The sequence below is a fragment of the Salmo trutta genome, chromosome 3 (genome assembly GCF_901001165.1).
Source record: "Salmo trutta chromosome 3, fSalTru1.1, whole genome shotgun sequence".
NCBI lineage: Eukaryota > Metazoa > Chordata > Actinopteri > Salmoniformes > Salmonidae > Salmo > Salmo trutta.
The window spans coordinates 44,219,542-44,242,046 of NC_042959.1; the positions used below are offsets into that span (position 1 = coordinate 44,219,542).

The 22,505-nt window shown below is 42.8% G+C and overlaps 1 protein-coding gene across 1 annotated transcript in view; it reads left to right on the forward strand.

Annotated features, from left to right (window-relative positions):
- The first annotated feature begins 502 nt into the window (after positions 1-502).
- The window catches only part of LOC115175911 (inhibitor of Bruton tyrosine kinase), a 32,916-nt gene continuing 10,913 nt past the window's right edge, over positions 503-22,505 (forward strand). Inside the window, exons 1-18 of the mRNA XM_029735554.1 lie at positions 503-685; positions 1,849-2,792; positions 4,615-4,711; positions 4,907-5,031; positions 9,506-9,616; positions 11,307-11,477; positions 11,854-11,971; positions 12,109-12,289; positions 14,081-14,204; positions 14,537-14,714; positions 15,019-15,172; positions 15,376-16,017; positions 19,233-19,319; positions 19,507-19,589; positions 19,918-19,955; positions 20,211-20,307; positions 20,611-20,712; positions 20,893-21,010. Coding sequence (XP_029591414.1) covers positions 2,463-2,792; positions 4,615-4,711; positions 4,907-5,031; positions 9,506-9,616; positions 11,307-11,477; positions 11,854-11,971; positions 12,109-12,289; positions 14,081-14,204; positions 14,537-14,714; positions 15,019-15,172; positions 15,376-16,017; positions 19,233-19,319; positions 19,507-19,589; positions 19,918-19,955; positions 20,211-20,307; positions 20,611-20,712; positions 20,893-21,010 — 2,756 coding nt within the window. The 5' untranslated portion in view covers positions 503-685; positions 1,849-2,462. The remainder of the gene's footprint in view (positions 686-1,848; positions 2,793-4,614; positions 4,712-4,906; positions 5,032-9,505; positions 9,617-11,306; positions 11,478-11,853; positions 11,972-12,108; positions 12,290-14,080; positions 14,205-14,536; positions 14,715-15,018; positions 15,173-15,375; positions 16,018-19,232; positions 19,320-19,506; positions 19,590-19,917; positions 19,956-20,210; positions 20,308-20,610; positions 20,713-20,892; positions 21,011-22,505) is intronic.

Genomic DNA, 22,505 nt, shown 5'->3' on the forward strand with positions numbered 1-22,505 from the left:
CAAACCTGGACCTACTCTGCCCCCCCCCCAGGACCAGAGATACCAGTGATAAGGGGGAAAAAAACATATTGTGTTGATTAAACAACCAATACATTCATGTAATTAGTCTACTCCCAGCTCATAACTTAGAGTAGGTGTCACTTTTCGTTTATTAAAAGACAGCCTATTTCTCCAAGCAGTGACGTCAATCATCGAGAGGAATTATTTTGACATTGTGCCAATCATCTGTGACAGAGGGAGGGCGCTATCAGGGATTTACATATGTGGCTAGAAGATATACGTTCTCCTGTGACTGGTGCACATATCGGTGTTCATATTTTTAATGCAGTCATTCAGTACCTGTGCCAGGTTTTCAATATAAAGTGCTTAATCAACTCCATATTGACAAATGCAACCAGACCACGGAGGTTTGACCAGACTTTCGTATGGTAATCTAAAGCGATTATAGTGAAACCGTCCAATTGAAAACGGGATTGCAAGATCTCTCAACCAATCAGAAGTCTCCGTGTTGCCCAGCCTTCCTCCTTTTTTGGATCCTTACTTAACTGTAGAGTAGCATCTGTTTTGCCCAAATATCCAGGTTTAATAGGAGCATTTAGCGATGTATATTTTTGAAACGATGACACAGTGGATGTGTATCATTGGAGCAAGCTTCATAACCACTTTCGTCTTCATCTAGCGACAGGTGAGAAAGTGAAATGTGATCGTGGCAATCTATTTTCACTGCAACTCGCTAGCATAGCTAATCTAACTAAACATCACCACGTCAGTAACGTCATTCAGACCTCGATGGTCATATCAGAGTAACAACCAACTACATTGTCACCCGTGCCGTATATAACAAGTTTTATTTAGATTAAAGTATTTGAGAGATTTTCCAATATGTTAATGGTTTGTAGCTAATTTTCAGCTTTCCCAGTTCAAATGCTAGCTAGCTATCAATGTACCAGGTAACTAGCCATGATTTAGAGAATGAACGATTCAGGAAACTTAAATCATGGTGAAAAACGTTGGTGTAGATGTATATATCTAGTTGCAATACCACTGGATTACATTGAAACTAGCAGCCCAGTGAATAAAAAATAATGGAGGCCTATTGTCTGCTGTTCTCCTTAAGAGACTTAACGTTAGGATAACTATGTTTGTTAGCTAGCTAAGTAACTTAGCAAGTAGGGTAGATGGAAGCAGCATCGACTGTATCTGCTACTAACTTAGCTAATCAAGATATGTTAGCTATGTTCACTACACTGTGGACATTTAATGCACACCATACATCTGACAGGTATTTTGTAGACCAATGCATCTTTATTTAAATACCTTTTTATTATACTCATGTTTTTCACTTTCACAACTCCAAACTGTGCATGATGTGGAAACAGTCAGTGGAAAACTGTTGCAGTTGCATGTTCCTGTTTTGATCCCCTTGTTTATTGTCGTGTTACTTAAACGTTTGTGCAGTATTTTTGGCCTGGAGTCAATAGACAGCCTAGCCGGGCAACTATTATAGGCATAGTAGGGTCAAGTCAATTGATCCTTGCTGGTTGTCTCTGCATATCTGGGGTGCTGAACTGTACTTTGACCACTGTTGACCTTTCAACATGGCTTGCTAGGTTTTAACCGTTTAATCTATGTAGCATAGTACAGTTAAAGAGCAAGTTTGGTATGTTGGATTTTCCAGAGCATGTATTTGTTCTTGGCGCTTTGAATAAGCCTGTTCTGTGGCGTTGTGGACAAATTTAGTACATGCCAGGTTTATGTTGTGTAGCTATGAATCCAGTTGTTTTCTCTGCCTTGCATGTACTTCCAGTGTTTTACAACTAATGACTGTGTCCACACTTTCTTCCCCAGGTTCCTAATACAATTATGGAGTTTTGAGAAGGGTTTTGTGTGTGTTGGGGGGGAAAGAGGGCCTTTCCCCTCAATTTGGATGGACTATTTGAAGGGACTTTCTGGAGGGTTAATGAACTTGTTGCCCTTTGTAAAATATTGTATTTAAAAAAAAAAAAACATTTTTAAAGGAGAAAGTATTTTTTGAAATATTTATAGTATATTTGTATTTTATGTAAGTATAGTAGTTATAGACGTTTATTTAATGAATTCCTGATGCCATTGTATGTTTCAAACACATTTGGTTGTGTTGAGCTTTGGGTTGACATGGTGGACTGAGATGACCTAAAACAAGGCCCTGGGGTTGCTAGGGTGCGGTGGAACCTCAACACAAGCACAATTCTAGCACCCCAAAACAATCTCCCACTTTTTTCTATTTTCTTCCGAGAGCACTTACAATAAAACATTAGAGTTTCAAAGTCAAACTGACTTGACCTAAAGCATTATCTCAGTTTGTTGCACTGAAGGGTTGCTGTTTCAGTGTTTGTTTTAGAGTTGGGAGTGTGGGGGGGAGCAGGGTCTCTGTGACTGCATTAGAGCGGGGAGTTCACAGCAAGGTTTAGAAGTCACTCAGGATGAGCGTGGTGATGGCAACCCCAGACTGCACGCCAAAGTGCCGCTCCATGCGGCATGCAGATGAGGTGGTGGCGGCGCTGACGCAGGGTTCAGAGGGGCGCCTGCAGGCCTTCCTCAACACCCACTGTCACAACGCGGCCACACTGAGGGACGCCTTCGGCCGCACGGCCCTGCACCTGGCCGCCTCGCTGGGCAAGAGGGCCCTGCTGGAGTGGCTGCTGGAGAGGAAGAGCGCTGACCTCATGGTGAAGGACAAGGAGTCTGGCTGGACCGCCCTGCACCGCAGCGTCTTCTACGGACACATCCACTGCCTCATGTCACTTGTTAAGGTGAGTCTCCCTCTGTGTTTCAGAACTAATGTTGAGATGACTGGGCCTCCTTTGGCCTTTACATACAGTGGCAAGAAAAAGTATGTGAACCCTTTTGTATTACCTGGATTTCTGCATAAATTGGTCATCAAATTTGATCTTCATCGAAGTCAAACAATAGACAAACACAGTGTGCTTAAACCAATAACACACAAACAATTATATGTTTTCATGTCTTTATTGAGCATACTGTGTTAACATTCACAGTGCAGGGTGGGAAAAGTATGTGAACCCTTGGATTTAATAAGTGGTTGACCCTCCTTTGGCAGCAATGACCTCAACCAAAAGTCTTCTGTAGTTGACCTGCACAACGGTCAGGAGGAATTTTGCACCATTCCTCTATAAAACTGTTTCAGTTCAGCAATGTTCTTGGGATGTCTGGTTGAACCGCTCTCTTGAGGTCATGCCACAGCATCTCCATTGGGTTGAGGTCAGGACTCTGACTGGGCCACTCCAGAAGGTGTATTTGCTTCTGTTGAAGCCATTTTTTAAATATTTTATTTTGTGTGTTTTGGGTCATTGTCCTGTTGCATCACCCAACTTCTGAGTTTCAACTGGCAGACAGATAGCATTATGTTCTCCTGCAAAATGTCTTGATAAACTTGGGAATTCATTTTTCAGTCTGATAGGGCATGGACAGCTTGCTGAGGCAGCAAAGCAGCCCCAAACCATGATGCTCCCTCCACCATACTTTACAGTTGGGATGAGGTTTTGATGTTGGTGTGGTGTGCTTTGCCATTTTTTCTCCACACATAGTGTTGGGTGTGTTCCTTCCAAAGAACTCAACTTTAGTTTCATCTGTCCACAGAATATTTTGCCAGTAGCGCTGTGGAACATCCAGGTGCTCTTTCAGATGTGCAGCAATGTTTTGTTTGGACAGCAGTGGCTTCTTCCGTTGTGTCCTCCCATGAACACCATTTTTGTTTAGTGTTTTACGTATCGTAGACTTGTCAACAGAGATGTTATTATGTTCCAGAGATTTCTGTAAGTCTTTAGCTGACACTCTAGGATTCTTCTTAACCTCATTGAGCATTCTGCACAGTGCTCTTGTAGTCATCTTTGCAGGATGGCCACTCCTAGGGAGAGTAGCAACAGTACTGAACTTTCTCCATTGATAGACAATTTGTCTTACCGTGGACTGACGAACATCAAAGATTTTAGAGATCATTTTGTAACCCTTTCCAGGTTTGTGCAATTCAACAATTATTAATCTTAGGTCTTCCTAGATCTCTTTTGTTCGAGGAATGGTTCACATCAGGAAATGCTTCTTGTTAACAGCAAACCCGCATTTTGTGAGTTTTTTTTATAGGGCAGGGCAGCTCTAACCAACATCTCCAATCTTGTCTCATTGATTGGACTCCAGGTTAGCTGACTCCAATTAGCTTTTGGAGAAGTCATTAGCCTAGGGGTTCACATACTTTTCCCAACCTACACTGTGAATATTTAAGTTATGTATTCAATATAGACAAGACAAATACAATATTTTGTGTGTTATTAGTTGTAGCACGCTGTTTCTAAATTGTTGTGACTTAGATGAAGATCAGATCAAGTTTTAGGTCCAATTTATGCAGAAATCCAGGTAATTCCAAAGGGTTCACATACTTTTGCTTGCCACTGTAAATGATTGGTATGTGGAGGAAGACATGTATATGGCTTCCATTGGCAGTACTTTTGTTCTGTAGCTACTCTATTCTTGCTTGCTTCATCACTGGCCTACAGCTAGGTGTAGTTAAATGGAAATAATATTGTGTCTCTAGTCTAGAATGGTGCTTCTGTGTTGCAGCATGGCGGCATTCTCTCCACCCAGGATAAGGAGGGCCTCTCTGTCCTGGACTTAACCATAAAGGACAGACCAGCACACGTGGTATTTACAAAGACTGGTGAGGATGGATATGAAATGATAAGCTATCTCTCATTTAGACTATGCATGATAAAAAGTGAAAAGCGGATGTTTCTTTTAAGCACGTAGTTTAATAAGACAGTTGTCATTCGTTGTTGCCTACTTGTAGAAAATAGTGTTGGAAGTCTTGGCTGTGGCAGGCATTATTTTTTTACTTTATTTTTCTCTCTCTCAGACCCCACTGAGGTATATACTTGGGGGAATAACACCAATTTCAGTCTGGGGCATGGGAACCAGGAGAGCAGGCATCACCCGGAGATTGTGGATCTGTTTGCCCGGACCGGGGTTTACGTCAAACAGGTAAACAAACCGATCCAATAAATGTTCTCTTGAATTATTTTCAGTCTACGCTCTGTTCCGTTCCTCTTAAGGGGAGAAGATGTTCTGCCTCTGTTTGCCACCAGCCATTAGATAGTCACATGAGTCATTATAGGGCTTCCCCACCTTAAACACCCTAGTCCCCTGGGGCCTCCTCCCTCCACATAGACTTGGCCACAATATATGGCTCACCAGGGGGATCCATCACAACAATGCTTATGTAAAAACACGGTTGTACCATCTGCGTCTCCTGGATAACAGGCACGTCACCTGCCCCCCCGCACCTCCTGCAAAACAGACCCCCTCCTGGGATATTCCCCTGACAACAGGCTGCTCTCCCGGGAACAACGGGCATGGGTAGAAACTAGGAAACAAAGTTCTTATTGGGTGGTTGTGTACGGTATAAGGGGTAAAATCACAGCAATGGTAACTGGCTATTATGAAGCTCTCTATTAACAATGCTAAAACCACATCAGGAGACCACTTTTGAAGTCTGGGCAACATCTAAGATATTTTGTTTGTGTAGTTACCTTTAATTCAAGCGCACATGCACCGAGCACTGTTTAGTTAGCTGTGTTTTTCTGTAGCACACGTGATAGAGTTAGCAAAACAAATGCCCACTGGATTGATGCAAATATTCATGAAATCATTCTACCAGGTAGGCAGAGGCTACTTTTTAGTTAATGTTTTAATTGATTAGGTTTTTGGGAAAGCCTTTCCATCTACCAGAAGACAGTTATCATTAGCATTGCTGTATTTTTTTTCCTGATCCTTATTTAATTTTTTTGTGGTTGCAACAATTTTCAGGCAGTGCGCCTAAATGAATACAGGGGAAACACTGACTGACATCATTGTCCTCCCATCACTATGGATTTGGGGTTTTAGAAATTGAAATATCAGTCGTAATCTCCTTTGAGTGAGCTGCTGAGTGAGAGGGTGAATGAATGAGAGGAGTAGGACAGGTGCACTGGGCTTGGGTTCTGTGTCTGGCTTTGTCTAGCCCAGCTCTGCATGGTTTAACCCACGTTGGCCTTATGTGCGGTCTGCTCTACAATGTCACGGATGGCCATGTGGAGGCTCTTAGTGTGATTACTGCTATTGGCACCAGACAGCACCTGTGTCACTGCCCAGTCTGTCTCTCTCTTTAGTATAGAACAGTGTTCCCCAACTGGTGGCCCCTTGTTTTATTTGGCCCCCAAGTTTACGGAGAATTTTCATTGTTTTCATTGTTGGACATAAAATACTGTAGAAACACCAGAAAATCAGCTCCAAGTGATTTTAATTTAAGAAATCTGTTTCAAGTACACCCAAGCATAATAGAGAGATGTGTCGTATCCAAATTTAAGCAAGGTTTGAAATTATTGTTTTAGTCAAACGTGATCTTTTTGGGCGTCTTGCGGTCAATTTTCAGTTTACAAATGATTTGTAATTACAGTTGAAGTCGGAAGTTTACATACACCTTAGCCAAATACATTTAAACTCGGTTTTTCACAATTCCTGACATTTAATCCTTGTAAAAAATTCCCTGTCTTAGGTCAGTTAGGATCACCACTTTATTTTAAGAATGTGAAATGTCAGAATAATAGTAGAGAATTATTTATTTCAGCTTTTATTTCATCACATTCACAGTGGGTCAGAAGTTTACATACACTCAATTTGTATTTGGTAGCATTTTAAATTGTTTAACTTGGGTCAAATGTTTCGGGTAGCCTTCCACAAGCTTCCCACGATAAGTTGGGTGAATTTTGGCCCATTCCTCCTGACAGAGCTGGTGTAACTGAGTCAGGGTTGTAGACCTCCTTGCTCGCACAAGCTTTTTCAGTTCTGCCCACAAATTTTCTATGGGATTGAGGTCAGGGCTTTGTGATGGCCACTCCAATACCTTGACTTTGTTGTCCTTAAGCCATTTTGCCACAACTTTGGAAGTATGCTTGGGGTCATTGTCCATTTGGAAGACCCATTTGCGACCAAGCTTTAACTTCCTGACTGATGTCTTAAGATGTTGCTTCAATATATCCACATCATTTTCCTTCCTCAAAATGCCATCTATTTTGTGAAGTGCACCAGTCCCTCTTGCAGCAAAGCACCCTCACAACATGATGCTGCCACCCCTGTGCTTCATGGTTGGGATGGTGTTCTGTTGCTTGCAAGCCTCCCCCTTTTTCCTCCAAACATAACGATGGTCATTATGGCCAAACAGTTCTATTTTTGTTTCATCAAACCAGAGGACATTTCTCCAAAAAGTACGATCTTCGTCCCCATGTGCAGTTACAAACCGTAGTCTGGCTTTTTTATGGCGGTTTTGGAGCAGTGGCTTCTTCCTTGCTGAGCGGCCTTTCAGGTAATGTCGAGAGAGGACTCGTTTTACTGTGGATATAGATACTTTTGTTCCTGTTTCCTCCAGCATCTTCACAAGGTCCTTTGCTGTTGTTCTGGGACAGATTTGCACTTTTCGCACCAAAGTACGTTTATCTCTAGGAGACAAAACGCGTCTCCTTCCTGAGCGGTATGACGGCTGCGTGGTCCCATGGTGTTATATACTTGTGTACTATTGTTTGTACAGATGATTGTGGTACTTTCAGGCGTTTAGAAATGGCTCCCAAGGATGAGCCAGACTTGTGGAGGTCTACAATTTTTTTTCTGAGGTCTTGGCTGTTTTCTTTTGATTTTCCTATGATGTCAAGCAAAGAGGCACTGAGTTTGAAGGTAGGCCTTGAAATACATCCACAGGTACACCTCCAATTGACTCAAATTATGTCAATTAGCCTATCAGAAGCTTCTAAAGCCATGACATAATTTTCTGGAATTTTCCAAGCTGTTTAAAGGCACAGTCAACTTAGTGTATGTAAACTTCTGACCCACTGGAATTGGGATACAGTGAAATGATCTGTCTGTAAACAATTGTTGGAAAATGACTTGTTATGCAGAAAGTAGATGTCCTAACCGACTTGCCAAAACTAGAGTTTCTTAACAATAAATTTGTGGAGCGGTTGAAAAACAAGTTTTAATAACTCCAACATAACTGTATGTAAACTTCCGACTTCAACTGTATGTTCCTGCTCCCGTCATCCGCTCAAAACAAATCTGGCCGCGGCTTAATCTAGTTGATGGTCCCTGGTGTTATGTTTTAATTATCAGAGTAAGAACTCGATGGACACTATGAAAGCTTAAACCAAGTTTATTCTTCCTAAAGGATCAAACAGCGGAACAGACATGTTTACAATAGTGGTGGTATATGTACCCCAATTTGGGGTGGATTCTCCTCCTCCTCTCTAAACACTACATCTCTGTTAGGCAGGAAATTAAGTGACGCGGGCAAAAAAACCTCTTACTTCTCCCTTAACGTGACCTGACCTCGACCCCCTTCATCACTAATCCATGCTCTCTCCCCTTATCAGTGCTGCCACGTGATTGGTACCTTTTGGTGTAGACCTAAACCTAATCACTTAAAATTTCAATATGATACCTGATAATTTACCCTATTCAAAGTTTAGGAGTTAGAACCCAGAATCCATCACTGGTATAGAGGGCGTTGAGACGTCTGAGGAAGAAACCTTGTAAGGTAACTTTATGTTTTTTAGGTAACGTTCTAGAGATCTATGATATAATGTTGTAAAGATGTGGACCCTAACTCTGGTTAGAACTGTTTTCCAGCGGTTATTTAGACTCTGACAGGAAGGACCTTTTTACAGGGAGCTATGCTAGGGAACGCAATCCTATGACATCAACTCTAGTGCTCTGCTGCAGCTCATGATGCCATAGGATGGCACGCATTCCTAGTTTACTACAGATTTTGACAAAAGTCTTTGGGTTAGATACATTCTAGATATATCAGATGTCATGTTGAAATGTAATGACCAAACTTTTGAGTTTCTCTAAGTTTCATAATTGTACTATGGCAGGTTGCTGTTTAGCTTCTATATTTTATACACATTTTCATGACCTGTGCATTTTCATGACCTTTGCTCAGTGGGGAGCAGATCCCATTTCAAGACCTCTCAGCGACCTACTGGTACCCCCCACATGGAGGCAGAGAGCCTTTGTCCTCAGTGCTTCCTGCTCACAGTTCAGCAGGTGCTGAGTGTTAAATATTTATCCCAGTATGACATGCTTTAATTAAATGAGCCACGGCTGTGTGTGTGGGGCTGTCTCGTTATCAATGTGATACTCGGGGAAACATCCCTTTTGCCCTATTGCGAGCTGGAGGGGAGTGATGCATTAGTAATGATGTTTACTTTTCCACTTGTTCCCCGGGCTATAGTACCACCACTATTTGACTATTACTACGAGAGGGCTTTGGCCACGGAAATGGAAAGACCCGCACAATCAACAATCAAACATGCTGATGTCCTTTCTTTGAGTTCTTGTAAAGAGAATTTGACAACGGAGCAAAATTTGTCTCACTGAATAGACCTACGTTATTGATTACCAAAAAATGTTTCTCCTTTCCTCTCAGGTGGTGCTGTGTAAGTTCCACTCAGTGTTCCTGTCTCAGAAGGGAAGGGTGTATACCTGTGGACACGGGCAGGGAGGTCGGCTGGGACACGGGGACGAACAGACATATCTGGTGAGAATACTACACTGTTTTGCAGAGGTAGGACCAAGTCATTGTTTTACAAGTCACAAGTAAGTCTTAGCACTCAAGTCCAAAGTCAAGTCCCAAGTCAAGTCTCAAGTCAAGACCATTAAGTGTCAAGTCTCAAGTCCTTAACTTTGAGTTTCGAGTCCTAAACAAGTCATAATGTACTCTTCACCAAATGTAATACCATTTAATATTTTTAAAAAGAGTAATAGTTAGTATATTACATTTACGCAAATCATGAATGCTTTTAAAAATATCAATATTTATTACCACCCCTCCCCAATAGTGTACCACTATTGAGGATCGCAATCGGGCGACGTAGGCTTGTACACAATCGCCCAACCTTATTTTAGGAACAGCAGTAACATCAGGCAGGATTTAGGTTACCAACTGCCTAGCCAGTTGTAGCTCAATCTTGGGTGCAATGTTCCCGCACTGACTGACTGTGTAGAGGCTCATTGATTTAACGTTGCACAAGCCTACATGATACGCTAGTAAAGTAATAAAATATATAGCTGTCGGCTAAATTACCGTTCTTTGTGCTGCTTCAAATGTCAAAAAAAGTTGGAAATTGTAGCGCCTCCGTCTGTAATCCGTTCTTTGTTGATACAGCGTCGTCTTTATATCCGAAAATAATATTTTTGGGTATCATCTTTCCAAGGCCTCCATCTGAATTAATCCGCTGACATTCCTCTGCACTGCCACGCACAACTTTTTCTCAGCTGGCACAATTTGATTGACTGCTGTCCGATTCAAACTGTAATTCGTTAAATGAGGAGTTGATGCGCTGCACACTTTTTTTAATAGCATCATATTTAATATTTGGGCTTGGGGAGGGTGTCAGGTCGAGTCATAAGGCTCAAGGTCAAGTCACAAGTCATTGGTGTCAAAGTCGAGTTGCAAGTCATCATATTTGTGACTTGAGTCTGACTCGAGTCCAAGTCATGTGACTCGAGTCCACATCTCTGCTGTATTATATCTGACCTATCATAATTTATTGGTCACATACACGTGTTTAGCAGATGTTATTGCGGGTGTAGTGAAATGCTTGACCTATGACCTACTCCGACTGTTTGGCCTGTGTTATAATAATTAGGTTGGTGCTTACATTTGTCCTTTTTCACATGTATATTCTACACATGTGTGAATTGGAAATGTGTTTTTTGCATATCGTACTCCCCCTGAGACACCCTTCGAGAGGGAGTCATGACCAGGGTTCAGCCATTATTGATGGCGACCCTGGAGCAATTAGGGTTAAGTGCCTTTCTCAAGGGCACATAGTGCAAAATCTGTCATAGTTGGCTCGGTGATTCGAACCAGCAACCTTTCGGTTACTGGACCAGCGCTCTTAACTGCTAGGCTACCTGCTGTATGGCTGTCTGTGTTCACATGCTTCTAGCTTGGTTAGCTGTAACCACTCCACCCTGAGTGTACCTGGGGTTTAGTTGCCGCCGCCTCTCTCTATAACACCATTTTGTTAACCTGGGGTCAAATAGTTTTTGAAATGTTTGAGCTTATCTGGCACAATGGAATAGTTCCAAAAGTGTAAACTTCAATATTGCTCCATTTTGAAGGTACTCCAGGGCAGGCTCAAGCAAACGCTCAAAATATTTGATATATTTAAAAAGTCAAATAGGGCTGTGGATTTTGGGCTCATGTGCCTATCATCTGTCAGGTTCCTCGGATGGTGGAGGGGCTCCTGTCCCATCACTGCTCCCAGGTGGCTGCAGCCAAGGATCACACAGTGGTGCTGACTGAGGAGGGCTATGTCTACACCTTCGGCCTCAACACCTTCCACCAGCTGGGCCTGGCTCCCCCGCCCGCCTCTAGCCACCTGCCCAAACAGGTAAGAGAGTACCTGGCCATCATAGCTAGGCAGCTAGATGGGGAGTTTTCCCTTACCATGTGACCGGAGTAGGACAAGTTAAGGAAAAACTCCTGGGGTCTCATTTATTATGACAATTGCATAAACAAAATCAATGCAAGAATACTTACTGCATAAATTGTTTGTTCTCCTTTTCAATCAACTTAAACTTATGTAAATGCTGCAATCACATTGACAAAGTGTTTTATATTAATGATTTATGAACGTGCCACTCACGGCCCCTGGCCCCCATCATAAGACTAACATGTACACAGAGCAGACACTTGAATGTGTGGTATGCTGAATTACAGTTTGGATTGGTTGTTGACTGACATTGGTCTTGACCAATGGGATGCAGGTATTCTCCAAGACCCTTAAAGGCAGGACTGTGATTGGTGTAGCAGCAGGGAGATTCCACACAGTGCTGTGGACCAGGGAGGCTGTCTACACAGTGGGACTGAATGGAGGGCAGCTGGGTAAGTCGTTATGACTGGCACACCGTAGCAAAACATTGGTTTCCAATGCCCTTGAAGCTAAGCCAAGGCAACTATAATGATATGCTCTATTATTCCCCTACCATTATACATGGTGATGATTGACTTTTGACATCTAGGCTACCTGATGGACCCCAACGGGGAGAGGTGTGTGACCGCGCCTCGCCAGGTGTCCGCCCTCTACCACAAGGACGTCACCATCGCCATGGCAGTGGCCAGTAATGGGGCAACGTTGGTGGTGACAGAGAAAGGCGATGTCTACTTGCTGGCTAACTATCAGTGCAAGAAGTTGGCATCCAGGTGACTACACCGATAGTGGAGAAGTGACTACCAGGGTTGATGTCAATTCCATTTCGGTCATCTCAGGAAGTAAACCGCAATTCCAATTTCTCATTGAGGAGAATTGGAATACAAATTTAAATGTACCTCCTGAATTGACCGAATTCCAAATTACATTTTTCTTTATGATGGAGAGATGACGTTAACCTAAGGTCCATCTAATTAGCATAATACAAAAATCCCCATAATGTCAGTTTAAGCTAGAGATATCTGTTTTGCATTGGATGCGTCTCAATCCACCGCATCCGCCTATTTAACACTTCCGCATTTGCGGTGAAAGGTGACAGACCTTGAGCAGTGTTTGTCAGACCATGCGACATCCCGAAAATCAGTCTAATCACAAAATCGTCTGGCGCATCTGACCAGTTTGGCCTACAAAATATTATGTCCACTCTATGGAAAGATTACTCTCACGAACACGATAGTGTTTCCTCTACGACCCCCACAAGTGTCTTGGGACTCGTCTGAAGTCGGTATAGCCGGTCTCCCAACTTCTGTCTGTAGTGGCAGAACAGTTTGGGCTACATACTAATATGACCCCTCTGTGTAAAGGTGAGACTCATGAACACATACACTACTGTTCAAAAGTTTGGGGTCACTTAGAAATGTCCTTGTTTTTGAAAGAAAATCACATTTTTGTCCATTAAAATAACATCACATTGATCAGAAATGCAGTGTGGACATTAATGTTGTAAATGACTATTGTCACAAGAAACGGCAGTTTAAGAAAAAAATGGAATGTCTACATAGGCATACAGAGGCCCATTATCAGCAACCATCACTCCTGTGTTCCAATGGCACGTTGTGTTAGCTAATCTAAGTTGATCATTTTAAAAGGCTAATTGAGCATTAGAAAAACATTTTGCAATAATGTTAGCACAGCAGAAAAAGAAGCAATAAAACTGACCTTCTTATACTTGTTGAGTATCAGGAGCATCAGCATTTGTGGGTTCGATTACAGGCTCAAAATGGCTAGGAACAAAGCACTTCATTCTGAAACTCATCAGTCTATTCTTGTTCTGAGAAATGACGGCTATTCCATGTGAGAATTGCCAAGAAACTGAAGATCTCGTACAACGCTGTGTACGACTCCTTTCACAGAACAGCGCAAACTGGCTCTAACCAGAATAGAAAGAGTGGAAGGCCCTGGTGCCCAACTGAGCAAGAGGACTAGTACATTAGTGTCTAGTTTGAGAAACGAATGCCTCACAAGTCCTCAACTGGCAGCTTCATTTAATAGTACCCGCAAAACACCAGTCTCAACGTCAACAGTGAAGCGGCGACTCCGGGATGTTGGCCTTCTATGTAGAGTTCCTCTGTCCAGTGTCTGTGTTCTTTTGCTCATCTTAATCTTTTATTTTTATTGGCCAGTCTGATATATAGCTTTTTCTTTGCAACTCTGCCTAGAAGTGCCTCTTCACTGTTGATGTTGAGAATGGTGTTTTGCGGGTACTATTTAATTCAGCTGCCAGTTGAGGACTTGAGGCATCTGTTTCTCAAACTAGATACTCTAATGTACTCATCCTCTTGCTCAGTTGTGCACCAGGGCCTTCCACTCTTTCTATTCTGGTTAGAGACAGTTTGCGCTGTTCTGTGAAGGGAGTAGTACACAGCGTTGTACGAGATCTTCAGTTTAGACTCTTATGGGTTAACAGGAGAGGGAGAGCGTGAGATATGTAATCATTTTTCTCAGTCACTTGTTTTCTGTCAACTCATAGTTTTTCTTTCCCATGCCCGATGCCTCTCTTTCAGACAACTGAACATCCGGAAGGTCCTTGTGAGCGGAGGCAGCCTGGACCATCGTGTGGACCCCCAGGTCCTGAACGAGGGAGGTGGAGAGAAGGTGGCCATCCTGGCCCTGGATGAAGCTGGGCGGGTAAGGACCAGCTGGGTCCGATACATTGAAAAATACCAAATACTTACAAGTGCCTAGCTACAGTCATTTGTTGGTGGTTTCTTAATGTTCACTCCATATGATCGCTTCTCTAGCTGATGTATTTGAGTCATTGATCATGCTATCCCAGTCTTTCTCACTTTGTTTTTTTCTGTGTGTGGATGTTATGAAGTTTGGATGATGACGTGTGTTGATCTGTATGGTCTTTTATGTTTATTCAATGTATTTGTTGTCGCCACTCACTGACAATGCCTTTCTAATTGTCCCTCTGGATTATTAATGTTGTATTCAATTGATTTCTCTCTCTCCATCAGGTGTTCTGCTGGCGTTCAGTGGGTGGTTCGGTGAGACAATGCAGGTGGGTGTACGGGCGCCAGGTGTTCATGTCGGACATTGCCCTGAGCAGGAACAACATGATGTTTGTCACGCAGGAAGGGGAGGGCTTCAGCGGACAGTGGCACGGAGAGTACAGGAAGAGCGTGGAGAAGAAAGGTGAGATGAGAAAATTGTTTACTCTCATAGCTCAGCGATGACATAATGATACTTCTGAGTACTACCAGTATTATTTCACACTTTGCTCTTTTACATGTATGGTGGATGATAAACTTCATGAAGTATGGAGAAATAGTAAACAAGACTTAGATTCAAAAGTAATCTTGTTTACTATTTCTCTGTACTTCATGATGTGTATCATCCAAGATTAAATCTGAAATGTTTTGTATTTTAATCATTGGGAATTAAGTTAGTCAAATTGCAATGCAGTGATTATAAAGTATTTCTCCCTTGTGTGCTTTAGATGGGAGTGTGGAGGTGTGTGGTTACCCTGAGGGTGGAACTGTGTACGAGCGAATCCGCTTGGAGAAGCTCCCCTACGTCCACCGTGCGGTCAGCATCACCATGGACTCCAAGGGACGCAACTTTGGAGTGCTGCAGTCGGACCCCAAAACCAGGTACTGTTCCTCTGTGTGTTGTCGCTCCTTTAAAACATTTGAACTATATCGTCTTCATTAGGCCACACTGTAACAAAAGGTTTTGAAATGGACAAGAAGTGTTTGTTGGTGAAATTCACATAAACAGGGATGTACAAACTAAATTTTGGAGCATTTCGTGCCTAGTGAACAAAATGTCTGATTTCTCTCCTTCCCCCGCCCAGCCTGTATGAGATTCCGAGCGTATCTCCCTCCTCCTTCTCCCAACACTTCCAGAGCCTGCTGGAGGAAGCGGACGAGACGGATAGTATTCACGACGTGACCCTGCAAAGCGGAGACCGCACCTTCCCTGCCCACAAGTACCTCCTGTCCATGAGGTCTGAGTTCTTCAGGAAGCAGCTGGTGCTGGACAGGGAGGAGGGAGACCGGGAGGTGAGGAGGAGCGAGGATGCGGTGGGCTGTGATCTGCTGGTGGTGGAGACGGTGAGCCCTGAGATGCTGGAGCACATCCTGAAGTTCATCTATACGGATTCCTGTGATCTGCTGGTGCAGGGCCACCGCCCTCGAGTCTTCGGCCAGAACCAGAATCAACAGGGCCCAGACCCGGAGCAGGAGCAGCTCATCAGCAGCCTGCAGGACCTGGGCTTCCATGAGGGCAACTTGAGGGACCGCTCGGCCCTGGAAGTGTACCGCTCGCTGACCCCCTCGGCTCGAGGGGATGGAGACAAGCCCAAAAGCAAGGGTACCAAGCCTGGGAAAAAAGGCAAGGGAGGCAAGGCTGGAGCTGGAGAGGGAGGAAGAGTCAACCCGGTCAAGACCTTACAGGGCGTGGCCAAGAAGCTCAGCATGGGCAGTCTGTCGGCACGGTGAGGACTGAGTTGATTATGATTGTTGTCCCCCACGATGAAATCGGGTAGTGGACTGTGGGTCTGTCTCTGTCCGTAAGTACGTTCGTCACACGCGATATCTCAGACCGCACTGGCCCGATTTTGACAACTTGGGTGAATGATGTGTCTTGCCATAGAGATCCAGCATTTGCAAAATTATACTGATTGACCAGATGGTGGTGCTATAAAATGAGATTTGAAAATGCTAAATTTGAAAGGTCATGCTCCTCACCCCGTTTTGATCTGAAGTCATGAAATTCGAAACAGGTCCTTCTCCCCACAAGGAACAAATTTGCCTCAGGGACACAAGGTCCACCATGATGGATTCTCCGCCATTTAGAATTTTGTGAAAAACAGTTAAAACGCAGCTCTTCTGGCACCAAATGAGTGAAATGACGAAACTTGATGTGGCATCAATGGAAAAATGTCTCTCGACGCAATTTTTAAACTAGTACCAGAAACATGACCAGTAAACATTCACGTGGGTGTGGTTTGGCACATGAATGCATATAAATGTCAAGGATATTTTTATTTTAAAAAAATGTACACATTTTCGCAAACACTGTCAAGACTAGTGTGCAAGAACACAAACACTGTCAAGACTCATATCGACCACACGGTGGCGCCATTACAGGCACATGTTATATCTCTTGATCTGTTTGACTCGGAGTGAGGAAATTTGGCACATTTGCTCAGGACATAAGTCTAGCTAACCCATGAGATATCTCAGTCAACACTGGCTGATTTTTGTCAAGCTGATAGCCTTGCCATAGAGATCCAGCATTTGCAAAATTACACTGATTTACCCAAGGGGGCGCTATAGTAATCAACTGTATGTACGTTAGTCACATGTGATATCTCAAACACCACTTGCCCGATTTTGACATTTGTGGGGCACGATACCTGTAGGTATAAAAAAAATATATACAGTGGGGCAAAAAAGTATTTAGTCAGCCACCAATTGTGCAAGTTCTCCCACTTAAAAAGATGAGAGGCCTGTAATTTATCATAGGTACACTTCAACTATGATAGATAAAATGAGAAAAAAAAATCCAGAAAATCACATTGTAGGATTTTTTAATGAATTTATTTGCAAATGATGGTGGAAAATAAGTATTTGGTCAATAGCAAAAGTTTCTCAAGACTTTGTTATATACCCTTTGTTGGCAATGACAGAGGTCAAATGTTTTCTGTAAGTCTTCACAAGGTTTTCACACACTGTTGCTGGTATTTTGGCCCATTCCTCCATGCAGATCTCTAGAGCAGTGATGTTTTGGGGCTGTTGCTGGGGAACACGGACTTTCAACTCCCTCCAAAGATTTTCTATGGGGCTGAGATCTGGAGACTGGCTAGGCCACTCCAGGACCTTGAAATGCTTCTTACGAAGCCACTCCTTCGTTGCCCGGGCGGTGTGTTTGGGATCATTGTCATGCTGAAAGACCCAGCCACGTTTCATCTTCAATGCCCTTGCTGATGGAAGAAGGTTTTCACTCAAAATCTCACGATACATGGCCCCATTCATTCTTTCCTTTACACGGATCAGTCGTCCTGGTTCCTTTGCAGAAAAACAGCCCCAAAGCATGATGTTTTCACCCCCATGCTTCACAGTAGGTATGGTGTTCTTTGGATGCAACTCGGCATTCTTTGTCCTCCAAACATGACAAGTTGAGTTTTTACCCAAAAGTTATATTTTGGTTTCATCTGACATTCTCCCAATACTCTTCTGGATCATCCAAATGCTCTCTAGCAAACTTCAGACGGGCCTGGACATGTACTGGCTTAAGCAGGGTGACACGTCTGGCACTGCAGGATTTGAGTCCCTGGCGGCGTAGTGTGTTACTGATGGTAGGCTTTGTTACTTTGGTCCCAGCTCTCTGCAGGTCATTCACTAGGTCCCCCCGTGTGGTTCTGGGATTTTTGCTCACCGTTCTTGTGATCATTTTGACCCCACGGGGTGAGATCTTGCGTGGAGCCCCAGATCGAGGGAGATTATCAGGGGTCTTGTATGTCTTCCATTTCCTAATAATTGCTCCCACATTTGATTTCTTCAAACCAAGCTGCTTACCTATTGCAGATTCAGTCTTCCCAGCCTGGTGCAGGTCTACAATTTTGTTTATGGTGTCCTTTGACAGCTCTTTGGTCTTGGCCATAGTGGAGTTTGGAGTGTGACTGTTTGAGGTTGTGAACAGGTGTCTTTGATACTGATAACAAGTTCAAACAGGTGCCATTAATACAGGTAACGAGTGGAGGACAGAGGAGCCTCTTAAAGAAGAAGTTACAGGTCTGTGAGAGCCAGAAATCTTGCTTGTTTGTAGGTGACCAAATACTTATTTTCCACCATAATTTGCAAATAAATTCATTATAAATCCTACAATGTGATTTTCTGGATTTTTTCTCCTCATTTTGTCTGTCATAGTTGTCGTGTACCTATGATGAAAATTACAGGCCTCATCTTTTTAAGTGGGAGAACTTGCACAATTGGTGGCTGACTTAATACTAAATTTTTGCTCCACTGTATATATATCAAAACAAATTGAAACATTTTTGTCTTAATAAATGCATCTGAGACACTGTGTGTGTGTGTGTATGTATATATATGAAAGCATAAAAAAAGGTTACATGTGTAACCTTGTCCCAAAAAATCCACTTCATTTTCATTCATTTTTTACCAGGTTACCTTGAGACGAGTCGTGAAACTTGTGGGCGTTATAGAGCAAAATGGAGAACACGTTTGTGAGTCTTAGCTTTTGATGGTGGGGTCATATTAGTTTGTAGCTCAAACCGTTCGGACTTGACAAAAGTGTTCGGAGTTGAGACGGCGGTGTTAGCGACATAAGACTAGTCCTGTGAAGCGTGTGGGTGTCTTAGAGCAAAACCGAGATCACGTTTGTGTTCAAATAGTTTCTAGCCACCACCGTTTTGACACTGCGGACATTTTGTGAAAACCAATTTTTCGGGATGTCTCCTGGTCTGACAAACACAGCTGTAGCTCTGCCATCTTCTATTGCACATGTGGAAAGAGGACATCGCCAGATGCGTTGGATTGAGACACAGCCCATGCAACAACAACAAAAAGTCTCTAACTCCGGATTTTGATGGCAATTTTATATTATGTTAATTGATTTCCGCACGGGCATCGACCTTAGGGGAGGTTATTAACATGTAGTGTATTTTGTTAAATACTTTTATTACAGTTTGGACGGGGTGAAATATGAAAACGGGAAGATCAATGTAGTGCATAAGATGACGGCCAACAAGCCACGATATAATCAGAAAAAGTGGTGAGTAATTGCCATGTGGCAGATTACCTGAGACAATATTGTGTTCATAGAAGGATAATTACTAGAATGGACATTCCTATTCAAGTCAATGTTTTGTGATTCTATTCAATTGTTGTCAGATAATCACGGTGGTAAAATATCAGAGGAGATATTGCTCTGTCTAAGCTGTATCTGTGTCTCCCCCAAGCTCCTACCTCTGTGACGTCACTCTGAGGTCTGTGGATGGAAAGGAGTTCCCCTGTCACAAGTGTGTGCTGTGTGCCAGACTTGGTGAGCTACAGTGTGTCAACATATTGTTGCGTTTCTTGGAGTGTGAGGGGTGAACTGTGGGTTTGGGTTATTCAATGTTGTTGACATTTGACACTAGATTTGCCAGTCATTTGTTGAAGCTATGGGGCCGGTTATCCGTACACCGATTAAGCCTAGCCCTGGACTAAAAGCATGCTCAATGGAGAATCTCAATTGAAAATTAGTTTTAATTAAGCACTAAGATTAATCAGTGTCTGGGTGATGATTTTAAGTGTTTTTAAAAAAAAAAAAAAAAATTTACATTTCTTAGTGGCGGTTGTATTGTAAACATATGTCGTATGTGTTTCAGAGTACTTCCACAGTATGCTGGCGAACCCCTGGATAGAGGTATGTCGTAATTTTTTGTTTCTTTGATGTTTCATTTTTATGAATCTATATTAGTTTATACAAATGATAAAATGTCTGTTAGTTGTTGGCAATTGGAGGTCTCGCTCATTGTACGCTAAAAGCTTCATTTTAATATTGCCAGAAGTAACCATTGACTCATTGGCTCTGAAAAATGTTGTCTCACATTGTGCTTGAGTAAGTGTGCTGCTACTTGTGATCAGTGTTGGTAATGTTGTTGTTGTGCGCTCCCCACAGGCCACTTCATGTAGTGCACTGGAGATGCCCACCAGCTCAGATGTACTTCAGGTCATCCTAGATTATGTCTACACTGACGAGTCTCCCACTATCAAAGGTACACAGGACACACCAGATCATGCATATACAACCTGTACACACACAAATACTCAGTGAAAAATGCTTCGGGACTATGGATGGAAAATGGCTCTTTTGCCAACTTGGGTACAAATACATTGACTCTGAAATAAATGTGCGCTGTCCCTGTCAAATAAGTGCATTACATAAATATTGATTTAAAAATAAGTTACATGTGGCTACCCATAATGCAATTTATGAACCTCATCATGTTGACTTTGATCTTGATGCACAAGGTAGTTGAAAGCTACATGGTGGAAACAAAGTCTCTATCCTCTTCCAGAGTCTCTGAATGTGGAGTTTGTCTGCAACGTGTTGGTGGTGGCCGATCAGCTTCTCATCACCCGACTGAAGGAGATGTGTGAAGTGGCCATTACTGAGAACCGTACGTCCTCTCATCTTCCCTCTGTCCTATTAGCCTCCTCTGCTCTCCTCTCATCCCTCTGTCCTCTCTCTCTCATGCCTATCAACATGATATCAAACAGCTTTGTTGTCTTAAAAAGCACTCGTGTGAGAGCACTATCCTGCTTGTTTTTAAAAATGGCTTCCTCTTCTGTCTCCTCAGTGACACTGAAGAACGCTGCAGAGCTGCTGCAGTTTTCTGCCATGTACAACGCTGAGCAGCTCAAACTATCCTGCATCCAGTTCATTGTGCTCAACATGGCTGCCCTGCTCGAGTCCAAGTGAGTGTGTGTGTATACAGTGCGTTGGGAGTATTCAGACCCCTTGACTTTTTCCACATTTTGTCATGTTACAGCCTTATTTTAAAATAGATTTAAAAAAATGTTTCCCCTCATCAATCTTCACACAATACCCCATAATGTAAATGTATTACAAATAAAATAACTGAAATATCACATTAATCACAGTAATTTGTTGAAGCATCTTTGGCAACGATTACAGCCTCAAGTCTTCTTGGGTATGGCGCTACAAGCTCGGCACACCTGTATTTGGGGAGTTTCTGTCTATTTAAGGTCCCACAGTTGACATGCACTGTCAACTGTGGGACCTTAAATAGACAGGTGTGTGCCTTTTCAAAATCATGTCCAACCAATTGAATTTACCACAGGTGGACTCCAATCAAGTTGTAGAAACATCTCAAGGATGATCAGTGTAAACAGGATGTACCTGAGCTCAATTTTGAGTCTCAGCAGAGGGTCTGAATACTTATGTAAATTAGATATTTCTGTTGGATGTATGGCTTATGATATGTGAACATGCTGTATACTACTTAGGAAACCGATGATGATTCTCTTGCTCGTTCTCGCGCTCTCTGTGTATTTACAATGGTCTTGTTCTTCACTGGTTTCTCTTGTGGCAACAGGTCACACACCTTGCTGCTGTGATGGCACACTGTGGTATTTCACCCAGTAGATATGGGAGGTTATCAAAATTAGATTTGTTTTTGAATTCTTTGTGGATCTGTGTAATCTGAGGGAAATATGTGTCTCTAATATGGTCATACATTTGGCAGGAGGTTAGGAAGTTCAGCTCAGTTTCCACCTCAGGCTATGTGCACACTGCCCACAAAATGTCTTCTCTTTAGAGCCAGGTCTGTCTTTGGCGGCCTTTCTCAATAGCAAGGCTATTCTCACTGAGTCTGTACATAGTCAAAGCTTTCCTTAAGTTTAGGTCTGGTATTCTGCCACTGTGTACTCTCTGTTTAGGGCCAAATTACATGCTAGTTTGCTCAGTTTTTTGTTAATTCTTTCCAATGTGTCAAGTAATTATCTTTTTGTTTTCTCTAGATTTGGTTGGGTCTAATTGTGTTGCTGCGCTGGGGCTCTGCGGGGTCTGTTTGTGAACAGAGCTACAGGACCAGCTTGCTTAGGGGACTCTTCTCCAGGTTCATCTCTTTGTATGTGCTGGCCTTTGTTATGGAAGGTTTGGGAATTGCTTCCTTTTAGGTGGGTGTAGAATTGAATGGCTCTTTTCAGGAGTTTGATCATTAGCAGGTATCGGCCTAATTCTGCTCTGCATGCATTATTTGATGTTTTATGTTGCACACAGTGGATGTTTTTGCAGAATTCTGCATGCAGTCTCAATTTGGTGTTTGTCCCATTTTGTGATTTCTTGGTTGGTGAGCGGACCCCAGACCTCACAACCATAAAGGGCAATGGGTTCTATAATTGATTCAAGTATTTTTTGCTAGATCCTAATTGTCATGTCAAATTTTAT